The 20,004-nt window shown below is 35.8% G+C and overlaps 1 protein-coding gene across 4 annotated transcripts in view; it reads right to left on the bottom strand.

Annotated features, from left to right (window-relative positions):
• Nucleotides 1–20,004, bottom strand: part of palm1a (paralemmin 1a) — a 68,099-nt gene that overhangs the window by 3,753 nt on the left and 44,342 nt on the right. Inside the window, exons 4-8 of one of the 4 annotated variants that reach the window (XM_005155951.6) lie at nucleotides 15,716–15,843; nucleotides 15,055–15,163; nucleotides 11,466–11,487; nucleotides 11,165–11,230; nucleotides 6,013–6,144 (exon numbers count right to left, since the gene is read on the bottom strand). In XM_005155951.6, the coding sequence (XP_005156008.1) occupies nucleotides 6,013–6,144; nucleotides 11,165–11,230; nucleotides 11,466–11,487; nucleotides 15,055–15,163; nucleotides 15,716–15,843 (457 nt within the window). 4 annotated transcript variants of the gene reach the window in all.

Raw genomic sequence — 20,004 nt, 5'->3', positions numbered from 1 at the left:
AAAGATTAAATGTTACGGAACACCAACATGGTGTGGCTGAATATCAACTTCGATATAAATGGCACTGGGAGTAAGTGAATAAGAATCAAGAATAACTTCTTTATCCACTTAAGTATACCTGTAAATTTTTGCCATTTTTGTTAACACGATCAAAACAATATATATATATATTTTTATATGCATGCTGGAATTTATTCATCAAATGTGTGTCGATTGTAGTTTATGCAAACTTTTTAAAAAAGTATATCCTACTCAGTCGTGCGCATTTGTATTTTATGTGTGTTTTTAAAATCTCTATGAAGCATTTTATGCGATAGTCCAAAATGTGCATACACGGTGGATACCAACATGGCTAATGTAAGCCTACAAAAACATCAATCTACTCATTGATAAAATCTATGGAATGCATACTGTGCCTTGTAAGGGACTATTGTTAGTATTGTCTTTCTGGGTTATGTGTGTCAAGTGAGCTTCACTTGAAGTGCTCACTTGAGTGAGGGATCAAACACAGGGAAAGTGTGGCAAGCTGAGTAAACAGAGCAGGAAGCAAGCAGTGCTGCCGGTGTTAGCATTAGTAGCTAGAAGCGTAAGCCTTAAAAACAGATGCAATATGAGTGATACAAGTATTTTATTAAATATCCATAACATAAAATGTACTACATTACTGTTTTATTGTTTAACAACAAACATTTAAAGGTGTAGTAGGTGATATGCCAAAATGCTAACTGGTTAGCAAATTATCTTTGGACGGGATGCCTCCTGAAATCACGAACGTGCGCACCGCGACATGACAGCAGACAACCCACTAGTTAATGTTATTCGCCAGTTAGAAATGTATTTAGGGCTTGGAATTACACTTGTTACTAAGCCACACATACATGCTATTTCAAAGTGAATATTCAGAGTAGCAGTAAACAATATAGGGAGTGCGTCACAGGCTGTCATTGTACAAACATGACCCAATGTGAATATACAGTAAAAGCAACTTCAGCTCAGTAAAGTAGGCTAGGTGGAACAGCACTATTTACTGATGTTTTTTTGTTAAATTAAATGTAAATCTACATTATCTATGCTGTAAAGCAGGGCTAGTCAATTAGGCATGGGGGCTGTTTCATGAAAAGCATCCCAAACGAAGGGCCGGAGGGATATGGCTATATGAGTGATGACACAACTACATATAACAGCCTGTATGCTGTATTTGTGCTCATAAAGACACCAATGTTGGCTTTTTCTACATTAAAATGTTAATATATTGCATTTTAAAACAACATAATACCACTGCATTGTCCAACTATTTTTTGGTTTACAAACATTCAAAATGTTGTATTTTGCACAACAAAATCAGTGCATTTGCTGAAGTAGGCTTCTTCTACATTCAGACACTCATATATTATGTTTTGAACAGCATAATAATTAGTGATGCAACATTATAGATTTTACGATGTAGTCTGAAGAATAATCATGCTTTTACGGTTATCACGTCTAATGTAATTTAGAACAATAAGCTTTATATTTGGGAAGTTATTTAAAGCTATTTAGATTAACTGTTGTTATCATCTGGGTTCATGCGTATATAATCATTTTAATAAAAATTCGTCTAACATATATTTTGTTTACATTGCACTGAAAGGCACGTGCAATTCTCACCGTGAGATGTTTTCTACTGCGTGCGCCCGGACAGAGGAAAGCTCGTTGCATTGTACAAAAGGCATTTTCTACAAAACATATCCAAATGTTTTCGGCTGTCCCTACCACTCGCTTATGGTGACTCACGCTCTGTGCAGCCTCTGCAGCTCATACTGAATTGAACAGACACATGCCACTTCATAGCTATAGCGGCCTTTTTTCTACTGAACTAAATAAATTTTTATGTCTTGGATACACTAATTGGAGGGCCAGAACATATTGCCTCAGGGGGCCGGGTTCGGCCCGCGGGCCACCAATTGAATAGCCCTGCTGTAAAGGTTCCTTATGAAAATGAAAAAAAGTCACATCAATCTTTCGCCGGAAGATTTCAGTGGCTGAACAACACTTTTGTGTTTATAACCCATTTGTAACCACAACATCTACATCAGACTAAAATAGTTTTAAAACATAACATTACCTGTCTAAAATAAATATTTTATTCATGGTGTCATCCTTCCTCCAGCGTGCAAAAGCAACTCCAATATTGATTCAGGATTTTAAAAAGTTTCAATTCAGCATTTGATTTTACCGCGACTGTGACTGTCTTATGTGTGCAGCACATGTCGTGAACGTGCAGCATGCATGCAGGCGTGCACGTGCTATTGGCGGATATGCATGACCTAGAGCTGCACGATTCTGGCTAAAATGAGAATAGCGATTTATTTTGCTTAAAATAAAGATCACAATTTTCTCACGATTCTGTAGATGTAAAATAAAGGTTTAAATGAGTGAGCTATTATTATTGATAAATTTCAAACATATGGTAGAAAACTATAAATATTATATGTAGGTCTACTGTTTATTCTCATGCACAACACTTTGTGTTCACTAAGAAAGAAAAAGCATATCAAATGCGGTTTAATTTTTACTGCTAAGTGCTGTTCATACTTCCCGCGCGGCTCTTAAACAGTCACTCTGTTCCACAAACTGAATGTTTTTTACAACTTTATTACCTGTTATTTACAGCCTATGCAGGTTCTGTTCACTAAAGTACACTTCATTCACAGGCGCGCACCCACCCTCTCTGTGGTAACAGCTCACGGTCAGCAGCTCACGTCACGTGAGATATCGCAGCCGCGAATACATCATTACATGAAGACACAAGTGGCATTTTGAGGTGAATTATACCTTATAAAAACAGTATGTGACTCCTCAACAACATTTCAACACCATTGGTGTCCACGTTGCTGAATAACGTATGTAAAACAATGTGAAGACTTGTGCGGTTGCCTTTTCTTCTCTCCTCAACTTGAAAATATGATTGGCAGAATGGTAGAAATGCTGGATTAAGATCATCTAGGGGGTCGAATCGAGATAGCGATCTTATTTCGATTAATTGTGCAGCTCTAACATGAACAGAGGTGCGCAAAAGCCCAAATCTACATTTGTTGACAGACAGTTTGGGCTACTTATCGGAATTATGGGAGATGACGGCCCAACAATATTTAATTGGATGAATATTTTTTTTTGTTTTATGCCTTATCCAAAATATAAAAATACATATAACACATTAAGATTGACTTTAGTCATTACTATTGGACTGTAAAGAGACTTTCAACAAGCACAACAAAAATATATTTCTGAAGACAATCACCTACTGCACCTTTAAGTGGGAAAAGTGAAGTCGGACTCAAGGCACAAGGCCAAGCTTAGCGGCTGCATGCTCACAACTAGCAGTCAAGTTGCAGGGTGACCAAAAAGGAATTAAATGGTATTTTCTGCTAGGAAATAAATGTAATAGTCATCAAAAAAAAAAAAAAAAAAAAAAAACGGAAGTTTGTGGTCTCCTGCATTTAAAGCCAAGCTCAAGTGAACTTCCTTTATGAGAAGTGACCATTGATTACAGATCATGGTGTGCTATTTTTAAAACTGGCAAATGTAAAATACAAATATTCATGCAAGTTGAAACTACCTTACCCTCCTGTTGTTCCAAATTGATCTTATTCACTTTCTATAGTGGAATTAGGGTTGCACAATATATAGTTTTAGCATCGACATCGCAATATGCGCATCTGCAATCGTCACATTGCAGGATCTGCAATGCTGTGTTGTGATTATAATCATGCTTAAGAACGTGATTTGTGTAGTCATCGCAAATTTGAACCCTAATAGAGTGAAAGATTTTTATATGGATTTGTTTTAAGGAATTGTGACTAAAGAATTTAAATAAACAATTCAATGTAACAAAGATAAAATTGTATTGAATTATTTATGCTATTTGATTAATGTTGCATTTATGTTCTTAGACTTCACAGAAAACCAGAAAAGACAAAACATTTTTTTAAAATCTGTTTTCTATTGTATTAATTCCTTTTTGCAAATTGTTTATCTTTTATGCAGATTTATGAATTCTTTACAAGTAGAGTTATTTAGATCATCTTTTGTAAAATTATATTCATATCGCAATGTATATTGCAGAAAAACAAAATATTGCTATTTCAGTTTTTTCTAATATCGTGCAGCCCTGGGTGGAATGCAAAAGAGGTGTTTAGCACTGCATAAAGAAGCTACTAAATTTATAGTAGTGTAATAAACAATAGATTTTACAAGCCAGTCCCATTGGAAAAAAAAGGCTTGTTGTGACATTTCCGCATATAATTATCACGGCTCTAGTAAAATATCTAGTAAACTAAAATTGTAATGTATATATCCATCAATGGAAATAAACAAGTGTAATTTAAGTTGCATGAACATACATGAACAAAATTAACCATTAATACTTTACGGAAAGGATCCTTTAATTAATGTATAAACTAAGCTAAGCAAAGACTGAACAATACATTACAGTGTTTCTAAATCTTGTTAATAATAGGGGGAGAGCGAGCACCAAAGTAACATTTTTCATAAAACCTAACTTTAAAAGAAAATATTTTTAGCAGAAATATATTTTTGCTGTGGTTACGAACTTACAAGAGTGTTATTTTGTATCAATGTAGAACAACTTCAATATAACATCACTTAAAATAAAAGTTGCACATTATTACTAACACAATAATATTTGGTGGATTTACTGCTTAATCTTGTTTATTTTAATTATATCTGACTATGACCTTGTTAATGTTAACTGCAAACACATATTGTCCTTTATTTTTTGCAAAAAATTATTAAATGGCATTTTCAATTTAAAATTCACTTCCATCAAATGTTTCAAATGCAATTCAATAATGCATAATGTAAAAATGTTCTCCAGTTTTTAAAATCATTTTATTATAATTGGCAATTTGCTTTAATTTCATAAAACAATCAAAACACTGAAATTTATAATGTGAAAGTGAAAAATTATTGTCTATTATCAATAGGACATTGTGTCTTTTGTCCCCACAGAAACTCTGATTTATTTTTAAACTTAGAAACATTTCAAACTTAAGGATGTGTTATTGCACTAAATAACCTGTGGTTAGTGACACATGAAAAGAGAAACACAACTTGTAATAAGACAAAAAAGAACTGCTACAATAATTTACTTTTTGCACAAAAAAAAGATATTTGGACCTAACCGTGGAACATGGTCTCGAAATCGCATGATCTTTCCATCAACACTTGCATGCTGAATGTGCTGTTATAGCCTGGAAAGCAAATGTTGTCAGGGCTTTGAGAAAATTGCTTTGTTACTTTCGTCCCACGTTACTTTCGTCCCCTTTCTCCCCTAATAAATGTTAATATTATTTAATTAGCCATTTATTGTTGTTTCTTGTTATCTTACAGTGCATTAACTAATATCTAAAAGCTATGAAATGTCAAATGCCTTTTGTAAATTTCAATATACTACTTGAAGATACATATTTGCTACCTAATGGGAATGATTCCCATGTGTGTCACATGACCCACAAGACAGCAGTCAAAAATATGTGAAAAGTGAGCGTTTAGAATATAATACAAAACTAATAATATAGGCCTGGAACAAAATGAGGGAGGTTACATTTATGTTGGTTAATGATTGAAGAATAAAGGGATAGATAAGACAATCACCCTTTATGAACAAACACACATATACAATTGTTTGTTTGCTTATGGGAAACCAGTAGCCACTAACATCTAAAACATATTCTGGAATAATACTGTGTAATAATAAAACAAAATCCTTTGAAAGTCAAAGGCCATCAGTTTCCAATATTCTTCCAAACAAGAAAGGAACTCAAACTGGTTTGATACAATTATAGGGTGAGTACATTAATACATTTTTGTGTGAACTATCCCTTTAATCTTGAACAACAGGTTTGATCAATTAGGATAAATTACAATAATTTTCCATAATATATTTTGTGCACTTCTCATAAAGCGGGCATATCTAGTTAAGCCAAGCACGCCTGCTCTATTGCCAGCCACCTTTCTGTTCATCCTCATAGACTTTGACCCCCTGCTGCGAGAGGTCTTTGGGGAGCAGTGTGTTAGTGGACAGGACTTTGGTCTCGCCAGTCACCAGGTCCTTCTCAACTGTGATCTCTACGGAGTACATTGCTGCAGTGCATGTAAAAGGAAACATTACCATCCTGCAATGAAGCGCTGTCATACTCAAATTAAGTCACACTCACAAACACATTCATACATTTTTGCGCCTGTTCCTTATAGCTAGACAAACATGATTTTAGGAAGCTCTATGCACCATCACTATAATAATGTAAAATGAGGAAAGACAGATAGACAGTATGTCCGATGGTATTTTAATGTAATGTATATTATGATTTATCTTAATTAGAAATTAGAAATATATATTTATTAAAATGTTAGATTTTTTTATTCATTATAATATTAATCATCAGAAACAAATCATTTGTTGTGTATTTTGCAATAATTCTATATGGACAAAATCAATTAAAGCCATAGGCTGCATTTGAAATTGCATACTTTTGGATTAATTATTTCCGTTTATTATTGAATATTATGTTAATATTACAGGGGGCATGATCTGCATTGTTTTACTACTTTTATTTCTAATGTCCTTAAAGGCCTCTCTATTATTTTTTAGCTTGAATCCTAGAAGCTTGGCATCTTAGATCTTCACAATCACCAGCAATCTAGCCAGTGCACATGGCTGGACAACTACACATCTGCCACTACATGAAATCCAACTCCCAGAAGTCTTTGCACTCACACACAAGTTCCTGATTACACCTGATTACACACACAGCTGGAAGCTCCTAAAGGTCTGATAACTAGGAATATCAAGACACTTCGTTCACACTAACTCTTTGCTGAGTCTTGTTATACTAGTAGTGTAACACCACAAAGTCTTTCCTTATTGTTTTCATTGTTTTGACTGCCTGTCTTGACCAATCGCCTGCTTTGCTGACTATGCTTCTGGATTACCTACTGTATATGGTACTGTTTGTTCGCGTTGCATTCTCTGCTTAATAAACTATGTGTGGATCCTCAACTACGTTGCCAGAACCGGTTGTTTACACCATGAATCTGTTATCAGGACTAACGAGGCAATGATAAGTGAAGAGTTAATTTGTAAAAACATTTTTCATATTTTATTTGTATAATCTACAGTAAATTAAGTACACTGCTCAGAGTGTGAGTGCAAAAAAGGCTGATATACAATCTACCGTACGATACAACTATAGTGATGGGCAGTTCGGAACATTCATTCATTAATTTTCCTTCAGCTTAGCCCCTATTTTAGAGGTCACCACAGAGGAATAAAATGCCAACTATTCTGGCATTTGTTTTACATTCACACACACACACACACACACACACATACACACACACACACACACACACGCACGCACGCACACATACACACACACACACACACACAACAGAAAATTTAGATTATTCGATTCACCTATTCCACATGTCTTTTTACTGTGGGGGAAACTGGAGCACCCGGAGGAAACCCACGCGAAGATGGGGAGAACATGCAAACTCTACACAGAAATGCCAAGTGTCGAAGTTGGGACTTGAACCAGCGGCCTACTTGCTTTGAGGCAACAGTGCTAACCACTGAGCCACCATGCATTAAATTCTGAACATTTGATTTCATTCATTAATTAATTTTCTTTTCGGCTTAATCCCTTCATTAATCAGGGCTCGTGACAGTGGACTAAACCGCCAACTTATCCAGTATTTGCTTTTACGCAGCGGATGCCCATTCAGCTGCAACCCAACACTGGGAAACACTCATACACTCTCATTCACACACATACACTACGGACAATTTAGCTCTCCAATACACTTACAACACATGTCTTTGGACTTGTGGGGGAAACCAGAGCACCCAAAGAAAAACCCATGCGAACACAGGGAGAACATGCAAACTCCCCACAGAAATGCCAGCTGATATGTTAAATACCTATTCTCTAATATAATTCACAAACACATGCAAATTGTTGCATCTCGATCAAGAACAAAACTATAATGCATCAACAAAATTATAAGAGACACTAAAGATTAATTGTTTGTCTCTCCAGGCAGGCAGGTTAAATTAGCTGATCTCATCTTTCATATTCCGAGTCCTCAAATAGTTCTTTTGTCACGTCACAAATCCCTAAACTAAAGTTATGCATACTGTCCCAGGTCAATAAAAAAAATAAATAAATAAAATAATATATATATATATATATATATATATATATATATATATATATATATATATATATATATATATATATATATATATATATATATATATATACATTTTATCATAGTCTTGAGTTGTTTGTTCAGCAGTAGTAACAGCACAATTGATTGAAAGTTGATGGAGATCCGTTCTCACAAATATGTCCATTTCAATAATTTTTCTCTAGGTTTTAGAAAGGGATGGAGTTGTATATTGTCAAAACTAAAGAATACGCAAGACATGTCACTCGTATAGTTTTTAATGGGGAAAAGTTTAATGATCAACATGGCAAATGAAGCCCACCTTCTAGTACACGAGCCAATCAGTGATCGCTATTGACTGACGAATCTCCGGGGTAGGGGCTTGGACCAATAGTGAGTTTATGCAGATTTTGAGTGATTAGAACATTTAGAAATACAACTACAGACAGTTGTTGTGTAATTGAATTGGTGTTTCCTAATATTAACTTTTATCATAAGCTTGGCAAGTAATTTTGGAGAATTTGATGTTTCCCCATTCAGACAAAATGCCGACCATATTGCCCAAGAGGCGTTTAAAAGATAGCCGCAGAGTGAAATGACTTGCCTTAAAGGGACTTTGACATAGCCCAGCCTGACTGGGTACCTGCTGTCTGTGTTGCAATTCAGATATGACCATTATTTTTATGTTAATTGCCATTGTTACTCTGCTAAGACACCTGACTGACAACATGACAGACAAAGACAGGGCATAGAATATCAGCTAAATGATTGGCCAGATCCCTTGTCATTAAAACTGCCATGAATGTTCAATTGCGTAGCTTTAATGCCATTCACAAATCATCTTCAGTGGTTTTGTTGGTTTAGTCTACTATACTATACTATACTATACTATACTATACTATACTGGGCGTCACGGTGGCACAGTGGGTAGCACAATTGCCTTACGGCAAAAAGGTCGCTGGTTCAAACCTCGACTGAGTACGTTGGCATTTCTGTGTGGAGTTTGCATGTATCCCCATATTTGCGTGGGTTTCCTCTGGGTGCTTCAGTTTCCCCCACAGTCCAAACACATGCACTATAAGTGAATTGAGTAAACTAAACTGGCTGTTGTGTATTTGTGTGAATGAGTGTGTATGGATATTTTCCAGTAATGGGTTGCAGCTGGAAGGGCATCCACTGCGTAAAACATATGCTGGATAAGTTGGCGGTTCATTCTGCAGTGGCGATCACAGATTAATAAAGGGACTAAGCCGGAAAGAAAATGAATGAACTATACTATCCTCAATACTATTTTCACATACTGTTTTTTACATACCATATGATGTAGTAGGAAAGTATGCAATTTCTGAATACAGCCATGCTATTAATTCAGAGGCAGCACTGCCATGACAACGGATCCTTTAAAAGTATAATTTCCAAAAATAACATTCTTTAACTTTGTTATTTAGCTTAGTTTATGATTGAGACACACATGGAAGCACACACATGCAAACACACCAACCAAGAGAACAGAAAATCAGAAGACAAGATTAGTTGAAATCAACACGTGATTGGATTTTCTGGTTTTGTAATCAAGTGGACACATAAATAAACACACATTAGAGGGAATATGCAGTTTCACCTGCTAGATAACACTGACAACAACAACAAAAATAACTTTCTAAAAAGTCTTGTCTGGCTGTATTTACTTCTGCTGAAAATACTGGTTCAGCAATCAGTTTGACACATGATATTTCAGGATATAAAAACAAGAGCAGTTAAAAAGATAACATTTTAACAAAGACATAATTTCTACATTGGTTTTATCTGGATACCAAATGATCATTTTTAATTGTGGTGTGTTTAAATATTTAGGACTCTGTCTTTAAGTTCTGTAATGCCATTTGTGCATTTCAAAATGTCTAAAAGGCAAAAAACTTTTGTTCAGTTACTTGACTCTAAAACATAAATTTAGCCATCAGTTTGGCACATTCATGTTTTATGATAAAAAAGCAATAGGAGTTGAAAAGTTTCTAAGCATACACTGAACATCGACAACAATATCTCACAACATTGAGCATAGGCTCATTGTAAAAACATAGCCCTATATAAATTTCTGGAGATTCAGAAGTACGTAAGGCTACAATGAGTCTTTAAAACGAACGCTATGGGGTGGTATGATGCCGTTCCTTTTCGCGCTAGCAGCTGACCGATTACCTCCGTGTGGAAGGCTTTCCCGCTGTTACCAGTTTGACCAGTAGCTCGCCATGTACATCGGCAAACTTAAGACAGAGAGGAGTTGACCACGGTGACAGGGTTTGAGTCCGGAGAAGAACGGTTCCAGAAAGAGGGTAGTAAAAAATAGAAACCAAAAAATTTTATAAATAAGTCAATAACAGGATGAAAATGTGGTAAAATCTAAAAATGTGGTAAAAATCTATCTTTTTAAAACTGTTGGTTGGGTTTAGATAAGTGGGTGGTTGGGTCAATCAGTGCTTTGAAAACACTATTGGTTGGGTTCAGGGAAGGAGGAGGGTGGGTCAGTTGATCAGTCAGTCAGTCAGTCAGTAAGTCCATAGCTGCTTCTGGTGGATTTATGTTAGAAGAGCAGGCGGGAATGGCACCCATGAGAGAAATTTGCAATCTTAAAAGCATACACAGCGGCCTCTGGTGGATTCACGAAAACAAAAACTGCAAAAAAACTGGCGCTCTCCAGAAATTTATATAGTTCTATGTTTTCAGAATGAGCCTGGGTTGACATTAATATGGTATACACTGAAAGGTTTTCTCCTATTTCTGCAATGGCATACAAAACTGTATCCTAAAACCACCTTAACTTTCATGTTGACTCTATTTTCTTTAATATGTGTTCTTTTTTGTCATATTTAAAGAAGTAAAGGGTAAAAACAGCAGGAAGAGTGAATGTGTGAGCTACAGTTGGACCGACACTCACCTGCTCTCATCATGTCAGAGACACCTCCGGATTTCTCCAGACGAGGGCTGACGTGAACTTTGACCTCTAATTAGGGTCATGAACGAGGACAGAGAAGGATAGAGAATGATAATAAGGTTTAAGAAGCAAGAGTGAGGAAGAGGAGGAGAAAGAGCGGGGATGGAAAGGAAGTACTAAACACAACACTGAAATATCCTTCACCGACTGTAAGCTATAAATTGCGGACATTTAAAATGTGTGGAGATCAAATATTGCTCATGGATAGATTATCATTAGAGATGTATCAGGTTGAGGATGTTACCTTTAACAGATTCTGTCACCACCTGCAAGAGAGAGAGAGAGAGAGAGAAAGAAAGCTGTTTAAAATTTGATCTGGTTGATCCATGTTATGCATGTGTGCATTTAATATGAAATATTCAAATACAGTCAACAACAATATATTTTCTGTTTAAGAGTACTAAAAGGATCATGGTTTTAACAGAAGTGGTTGTGTTGCACATTGTAGAACTCATTCATTTTAATTTACGCAGTTTCGCAGTGGGTAGCACGATCGCCTCACAGCAAAAAAGTCACTGGTTTGAGCCTGGGCTGGGTCAGTTGGCATTTCTAACATGAAGTTTGCATGTTTTCCCTGTGTTTGCATGGGTTTCCTCCGGGTGCTTTGGTTTGCGCCACAAGTAGATTGACATGTGGTATAGGTGAATTGGATAAGCAAAGACTGATTGTATTGTATGTGTGTGAATGCATGTGTATGGATGTTTCCTAGTTATGGGTTGCAGCTGGAAGGGCATCCGCTGCGTAAAACATATGCTGGATAAGTTGGTGTTCATTCTGCTGTTTTCAACCCCTGATTAATACAGGGACTAAGCTGAAATAAAAATGAATGAATGAGTGAAAAAGCTGCTAATCTATTGTTTTTTTTTTTTGGTGGCTATTTTTAAGAGATACAAATAAACCTGTAGAACAAACGTCAACTGCCGTTTACACTACTGCATTTTTGTTTTAAAATGTATTTAGAGTTTTGTTACAGGTACTTCTGGCATGCCTGAAAACAGTGTTTTGAAAATGCTGAAAAAGGTTGGAAATGCTGGTGTTTAGTTTCAGCATAGATGGGCTAAAATGCAGAATTTTGAAAACACGTGTGGCTGTCCATAACTGCTCTCTGACTGGTGTTCTGGACTACTGCTGTCTGTTTCCTGATTTGTCAAGGCACTCATATGACCATAACACAACCATTATGATGGCAAAATATGTTCATGCCAAGAGAGCGTGACATATCACTCGTTTTTTTGAATAAAGTAATTAAACGGTGCTGTGTGCAAGTTTTTGACTTTTCTAAAGCATAAAATACCATAATTTGGTTGCAGGTATTTAAGAAACATGCCAAGTAAACATTCTTGTTTATCTGAAAAACAATGCTGAAGTCAGATATTCTGCTTTGAAAATGGCCGTTTCGCTCCGCTGGACAGTAGCAGACTCCAAAATGAGACTTAGATTCAGAGTTCCACATGAGGTTATTAATTAGAAAATATTATAAATATTACAAACCTAAACATTAGGTGAGCAGATAACATTGTAACCACGTGTCCCAACAACATGCTATGTGACAAGATTTGGCTGTTTGCACCAGATTCAATTTGGCTGTTTGCACCAGATGAAACACCACAGAAATTTAAATACAGCCACTCAGAAGCACAGAATATTCACTTACTCACAATATGGTAAGGTTTATGATCTAATAAATACATATTAAACCTCTTTATTAAATGTACATGCTGAATCACTGATAGTGATTATGTAGTAGTATTCAGTAGTATGGTAATAAATGGCATGTGAAATGGCATTCAAACTCACATTATTAGCATTTAACACTGAATAAAGCAAATGAGGTGTACCAGAGGTGATCAGTTTATCCTGTTGTTGACTTGTGAGAAATAGAATCATTTCTAATATATTAATTAGAGGTGTTGGTTAGAACAAGACCTCCTTTTAATATGAAAGATATTCCTTCTATCGTGTGCTGTTGCTTTTATCTAGAACACGATTAAAATAAGACTTTGGGCTTGATGTTCTCACTCTTGGTCGTCAAACTGGCAACATGCGCTTGCGTTTGTTTTGATCCAGAAATGCAATACCTAGTTTAACCACTGGATGTGAAACTTATATACTGCACCTTTAAAGTATCTTAAAGGTACATATTAATACTTAAAAAAAAAAATCTTGGTCTGAAGAGCGAGGAGGGATTCTGGGGTGAGAATAGTGTGCGACTTATTTAAGGGCTGAGAGGGAGATGCGCGATTTCCGGGAAATTATTACTTGTTTGCGGGCATTATGAGTCCCGCAAATACATAGAGACTCCCGAAGCTTCCGTGAGACTTGGGATGTCTGAATAACACGTTTAACAATTATACTGTAGTGAGACGCGCTCTCTGACGTGCACTGCTCTCTGCCTGGAGCTCAGCGGAGCGTATGATAGTGTGTGGCTGTGTGTGTGTGTGTGTGTGTGTGTGTGTGTGGCTGTGTGTGTGGTCACGTGATGTGCGTTTTCAGCAGACAGAGGGCTATTCAGAAATGCAAGGTAAAACGGTGTGGATGTGTATCACTTTTGTTCTAAAATGCCATTTTACTAAAACATATAAGTGTAAACAGGGCCTGAGTGTGTGTTTTTCGGCAGCGGGTTTGCGACGGGGGCGGGGCAATGGATGGCGATGCCAGATTAGTATCGTGTTGTTCATTGGTTATCGACTATGGCATCGTCTATCGGCCCAACCCTAGTGGTGATGATGTAGTTTCCAAATTAAATTACTTATGTCCATTTGGGTTCATGTCAGGTGATTAAATGACAAAGCATTCATATAAATTCACCAGAATGTTCCTCAGGTGATTTAGTAATGGTTCAGGAAATGCGGCTTGGCTATCAATGGCCGAGAACACAATGGCTATGTATACATGCACTTTATCCACAACAATACTTCATAGCTGTTTGTGATAAAAGCTTTTGGCTGATAGAGTCTAAAGTGTCCTATGTAAGCTCTATCCACAGGGTAACACTACTTGACATCATGAATTATAAAATATCATGGTTATGTGAGACACAACATTTTGTCCTTTTGTGGAAAAAAAAAAGCTCAATTTTCTTTTGATTTGTGCATAGCCGTAGTAAAAAGTGTGTTACAGGATTTCATTTGAACTATGTACACATTTGACTTTATAAAATGTATTTCCAAAAACTAAAGTCATAGCCAAATGTCAAGAGTTACATAACATTTACCCTCAATTTTACAATGTGTAGTCATCAATAACAAAGCAACACATGTATCTATTTTGGCATTAAATTAGTTTTCATAGAAACTGTTTGGACTGTCAGGTTTAAGTCCAAGTTGCTGTTTCTTAATTATTGTCATCTAGAGAAACATGAAAGATGCAGTAATCTAGACAATAAAACACTGTGAATGTAATGGGAAATTTATTAAAGTAAACAAAAAATGTTATTGCAGTCCTGATGACACAACACTTAAACTGTAAGTTGGAGGTCAGCCAATGCCTGGACAGAGACATACAATGTACTTTAAAGGAACTATTAGAGAACATAATTAGTGTTGTCGAAGCATCACTGCTGTTGCTATGGATTCTGCTCTGAATGCAGAACACTAATGCTTTCATGAGGCAAAGGACTGTCAGTCCTAGATGTTTAGCGCATGATGCCTGAGTGAAACTGCACTGTAAGCAGAACAATTCATCACTTACTTTAATCAAGATGGCCTTTGTGTAGCCAGACATAAGATGTTTCCCCCATTGTGTGTCATGTACAAAGGTTTCAACAGAAGCCTCTAGATCCCAAACCTGGAGTGAAATTTATTGGTTACAAAACACATTCGGTTAAAACTCACCATTTTTTCTACTGTCTTGGTGTTGATTTCCTGAAGTGCATCTGAAAGGTTTTCTTTGGTGGATGTTGCAGACACACCCGTCTCTAGCTCCTCCAACTCTCTCTCCAGGCTGTGCTCAAGAGAAAAGGCCAGAAAGGCTTCTGGTAGTACTCAGAATAGCAAAATCTACTAAAAGAGGTTGATTGTTCACATATATGGCTCCTAAAATATGGAATAGTCAGTTTAACTTTAACTGTTAACGTTTTTAGTAATTAGTTAAAGTTTTCAGAATCCTTACATTATATACGTTCATATTTCATTACTGTTTAAAAAATTTATTTTCTAATATGTAGTGAAGTAAATTCAAAAAGTAACCTTCCTAACCTCATGGGTGGCTTTCAAGGAGCTCTTGTAGCCAGAGCAGAAATTTAATCAGGGTATTGGACATTCAGACCGACTGTTCTGCTATTAGAGATTCTGCCTCTTTTACACCATAGGGAATAAACTGAGACAAATCAGATAAGAACAATCCTGGCCACTAGATCCATATTACACAGCCCTGATGAATCCTATATCAGGGCCTTTCTAACACATCTACTTCTTTTTAGTACTCGTTTTATTAAAAAAAAAAGTGTATTCTTAATATTTAAATAATGTTTAAAAAATGCTGAGGAGGATTTACCTGACAATGGTCTCCTCAAGACCTCTGGTTTTGGCCTCATGTTCCCGCAGCTGTTTAGTTGTCTCGTCTTCCTCCTGTCCTGCAGAGGGCGCACCATCCAGCAGCCATCTTTCCCGAAGTGCCTTTGACTATCAAATAAAGAGTAAAAAAAATAATATAATTTGTCAAATGTTGATTGCTGGTTGATTCTGCAAGCAACTTATTACTATACAACTTTTAACAGCTGCATACATGAAACTAGTAATAAAAAGACATGATTAGTTTAAGGTTTTTGAGTATTGAGGTTGTTATTTATACAATAATATTTGTCCCTTTCAGCAGGGTTTATGTTGTTTAAAAGGGTTATCTGTATGAGATGAAATATTGCTTTTATGCAATAGTATTTAGGTATGAGTAGACTTCAGGTTTGGTAGGTGAAAATTAGGCGAAAAAAGGTACTTTCCCTAATCTAACCATATATAGGATAACTCAATTATTGTCGTTTGGATAGGGCAGAGAACATATGTTTATACTATCTTTATTTATGTATATAATCATGTTTATATGTTTAATACAACTTTTTTATACTGCAATATTCTGTAAATAACAGCACTTGTCCAGCTTCTTCATCCTTTAACCTTATGTATTATTCTGCCCACATACTGTATAGCAACAAGCAGAGGACACTCTACAGTTTGACAAATATTGCTGCTGTTGGACAACATAATGTACCTTTAAGGCTTTTCTAGTCGTGAATGTAGTTGTTTAGATTGCAACTATGCAGTTTATTTATAAGGATAGATTACATTTTAATTTGTATATGTTGGTTTATTTCAAAGAGGTGGGGCTTCATCTTTAAAAGGAAGCCCTAAAACTCAAATTCGGAGTCAGTTAACCTGGCGAGTGAGTGAGCTACTGTGGTGCCGTGAGCAATTTGTGACTTGTCTGTGTATAATAGTGTGGTTGTACATATATCATTTGTTTATTTGCCGTTTGTTTGTTCTTTTACTTTTGGGTTTTGGGTTATTTTGTTTTTCACAATTATGGTAGAGGTATTTTTTCTCTGTTTGTGAATATGTGCTGAAAACCAACTAAATTGTTTGCAAGTTGGAGTACTTTTTTAAGTTTATAAAATAATGCTTCTTTGTCAATTACAAGTACTGAGAATGAAAGTACTGGTGCTCCTGGATTGGCCAGCCCAGTGGCCAGAGTTGAACATTATTGAGCATGTCTGGGGTTAGATGAAGGTGGACGCATTGAAGATGAATCCAAAGAATCTTGATGAACTGCCATTCTAGATGACTTTATTATTAAGTTTTTTGATTCATTGCAGAGATGTATGGATGCAGTTCTCCAAGCTGGGAGTTATACACAATAGTAATTGTTTTTCCACTGTACCAGGACTTTACATTCTATACTGTACATTATTTCTGTTAAGTGAAAAGACTTTTGTCTCAGCAAAGTCAGACCTTACTGTCCTAATTAAATCATAAAAAATTAAGGCATTATCATATTTTATTTTGGTAAAATAAACAATCTAGAAGCCTTTGCCTTTCATATAAGCTACTTCTGATACCAAATAATCAACTAAAGTTATTAAAGTTATTATTTGTTGTTCCTAAAACTTGGATAGGTAGTGGATAGGTAGATAAGTAGTGTACTTGAAGACTTATATTTTGATTAAATAAATGCCTTGGTGAGGTTAAAAAGCCAGATTAAAAAACATAAAATACTTTAGAACATTATAAATGAAACAAACAAAAAAAGTATGGCAAAGAAGAAGAAAAGACATGCTTGAAACTGAAGATGCATGTGCAGTTGAACAATAACAGCTATGCCCCTAAAGAGTTTAAATTCTGTTATCGCTAGCCTTTGGAGATCTTGTATGAGAGCAGAGATCCTTACTAACTGAATAGTGCACAGCTCTCGATCTCAGAGCCTTGAATTATTCAGCTAATTGGCACTAAAATCTAAGTGTTGAGCTGGCACTAAGCTGCCTTGGCACAAAACAAGACACTGCTCTGATTTACTCTCTGAGACTGATCTTGCTCTGACTCTTAGAGACCAATCCTTGCTTATTGGTTGATGCAACTGCATGAATATGTTAATAAAACTGCTTCAGATCTTACATATACATAGCAAACTCTTTCCAGCAGATATTAAAATGACTGTGGCAATAATGCTGCTATACAAACATTTTAAAATATCTTATACAAACCCAACCTATTACCAACCCATTTAAATCTGCCTTTTGCAGATATAAAAATATTGCAGACCTAGCATACTGAAGATTGATTAGTTCTTTCTGTGCGTACTTCCAGATATTTGACAAGCATTAAAAAAAAACACTGATCACAGAAAAGTTATTCTGCGCACACTTAAAGACGGAACATTATGGAAGTGAGTTGTATCATTTGGCGGCTGTCCATCCCCTAAGGGGTTCCTGGCATTTACTGCACAAAGCTCCAGGCCTCAGACATTCCTGCCTCTTCCAGCTGTTACTGATCAAACTTTTGAACATGGCCATTTTCTATCTTGCTGTCAAGTTAAATAACATTCTTATATGCTAATAACACATGCCTACCATTATGTATTTTGATTCAGTTCATCAGTACCAGTTCTGGATTCTGTAGCCTACTCTTATGACTCAACAAGAAGATTGTGGCATGTAAAAAAGCTGTATTCCATACAATTTATTTGTGTTAGGGCAACATGAAGGAATAAAGTTAACTCAGTAGTTTATTTAGCTAATTTAAGTTAATTAAACATAAATAAAGGACTAAAGACTAAAACAATTAAAATGTTTCCCATAAAAACTTAAGAATTGAGTTGTTTCAGTTTATTTTTAAAAGCAAACATAATCAGCACTCAAAAAAAATTGCTCTTTGTTCAAGCTAATTGTTTTTAATGAGCTGAAACAACACAATTATCACAATTTCTTTGTGGGGACAACATAATTATTAATAATCCACTTAAATAAGTAAAAACTAATAATTTAACCTAATTCCTTCATGTTGTCCCACACAAATCATTTCTGTGGAACCTAGATTTTTTTACAGTGAGGGCAATAGTTCAAATTTGTTCTTGCATTGCAATATTTTTTTGTAAAAAAAAAAAAAAAAAGCTAAATTATTTTCATTTATGTTATTTAATGTTGCTTTATTTATTTATTTATTTATTTATTTATTTATTTATTTTGTTAAATCAAGTTATTTTCTCTTGTTAAACAGAATATATGAAAACAATACACTTCAGTGAAGATAAAACCAAAAAAAATTATAACAATATTAATAAAAAATAAAAAAACAGTTTATTTAAAGAAATACATTTATGATTCAATAAAACAGCAATAACAAATAATAATAATGATGATGATGATGATGATCATCATCATCATCATTATCATCATTAAAAATACATAACATCTATCTAGAATAGTAAATCAACCATGTCTTATATTGTGAAGAGTTGACAGATATTTAGCAGCTATTATTGTTGAGTAAAAAGCATCTTGTTAATAAGTGAGGTCAAAGATGGGGTGTCTTGATCCTCTTAAATTTTTCCAGCGTTTTCTATGTTTTTCTGTAGAAAGTCTTATTTCTTTTACTATTACTGGTACCAGGTCAGATTTCAGAGGTGCCGACAGGTTATTCATTCATTCATTCTCTTGTTGGCTTAGTCCCTTTATTAATTCGGGGTCGCCACAGCGGAATGAACAGCCAACTTATCCAGCAAGTTTTTATGCAGCGGATGCCCTTCCAGCCACAACCCATCTCTGGGAAACATCCACACACACATTTACACACACACTCATACACTACGGACAATTTAGCCTACCCAATTCACCTGTCCCGCATGTCTTTGGACTGTTGGGGAAACCGGAGCACCTGGAGGAAACCCACGCAAACGCAGGGAGAACATGCAAACTCAACACAGAAACGCCAACTGCGAACCAACGACCCAGCGACCTTCTTGCTGGTAGGCGACAGCACTACCTACTGCGCCACTGCTTCGCCCTGTATGAATTTATTTACAATTAAATTCAAAATTGTAGCCCAAGTGTTGAGTTTGTCCATATTCTATCCCCATTTGTTTCATACAAAGGGCCCTATCATACACCCTTCGCAATAAGGTGCAAGACGTGTTTGGCGCAATTTGTTGCTATATTTTCAGCCCAGCGCAACAGTAATTTTCACATTTTGTGCCAAGTTGTTTAAATAGCAATAGTTGTCCATTTGTGCCACTTTGTGGTCTCTTGGGTGTGCTGGTCTGAAAAGGATAGTTGGCATTGCTATTTTGAGAAATGAAAT

Source organism: Danio rerio, chromosome 11 (assembly GCF_049306965.1).
Source record: "Danio rerio strain Tuebingen ecotype United States chromosome 11, GRCz12tu, whole genome shotgun sequence".
Classification (NCBI taxonomy): domain Eukaryota; kingdom Metazoa; phylum Chordata; class Actinopteri; order Cypriniformes; family Danionidae; genus Danio; species Danio rerio.
This window is presented reverse-complemented; position numbering and strand designations above follow the sequence as displayed.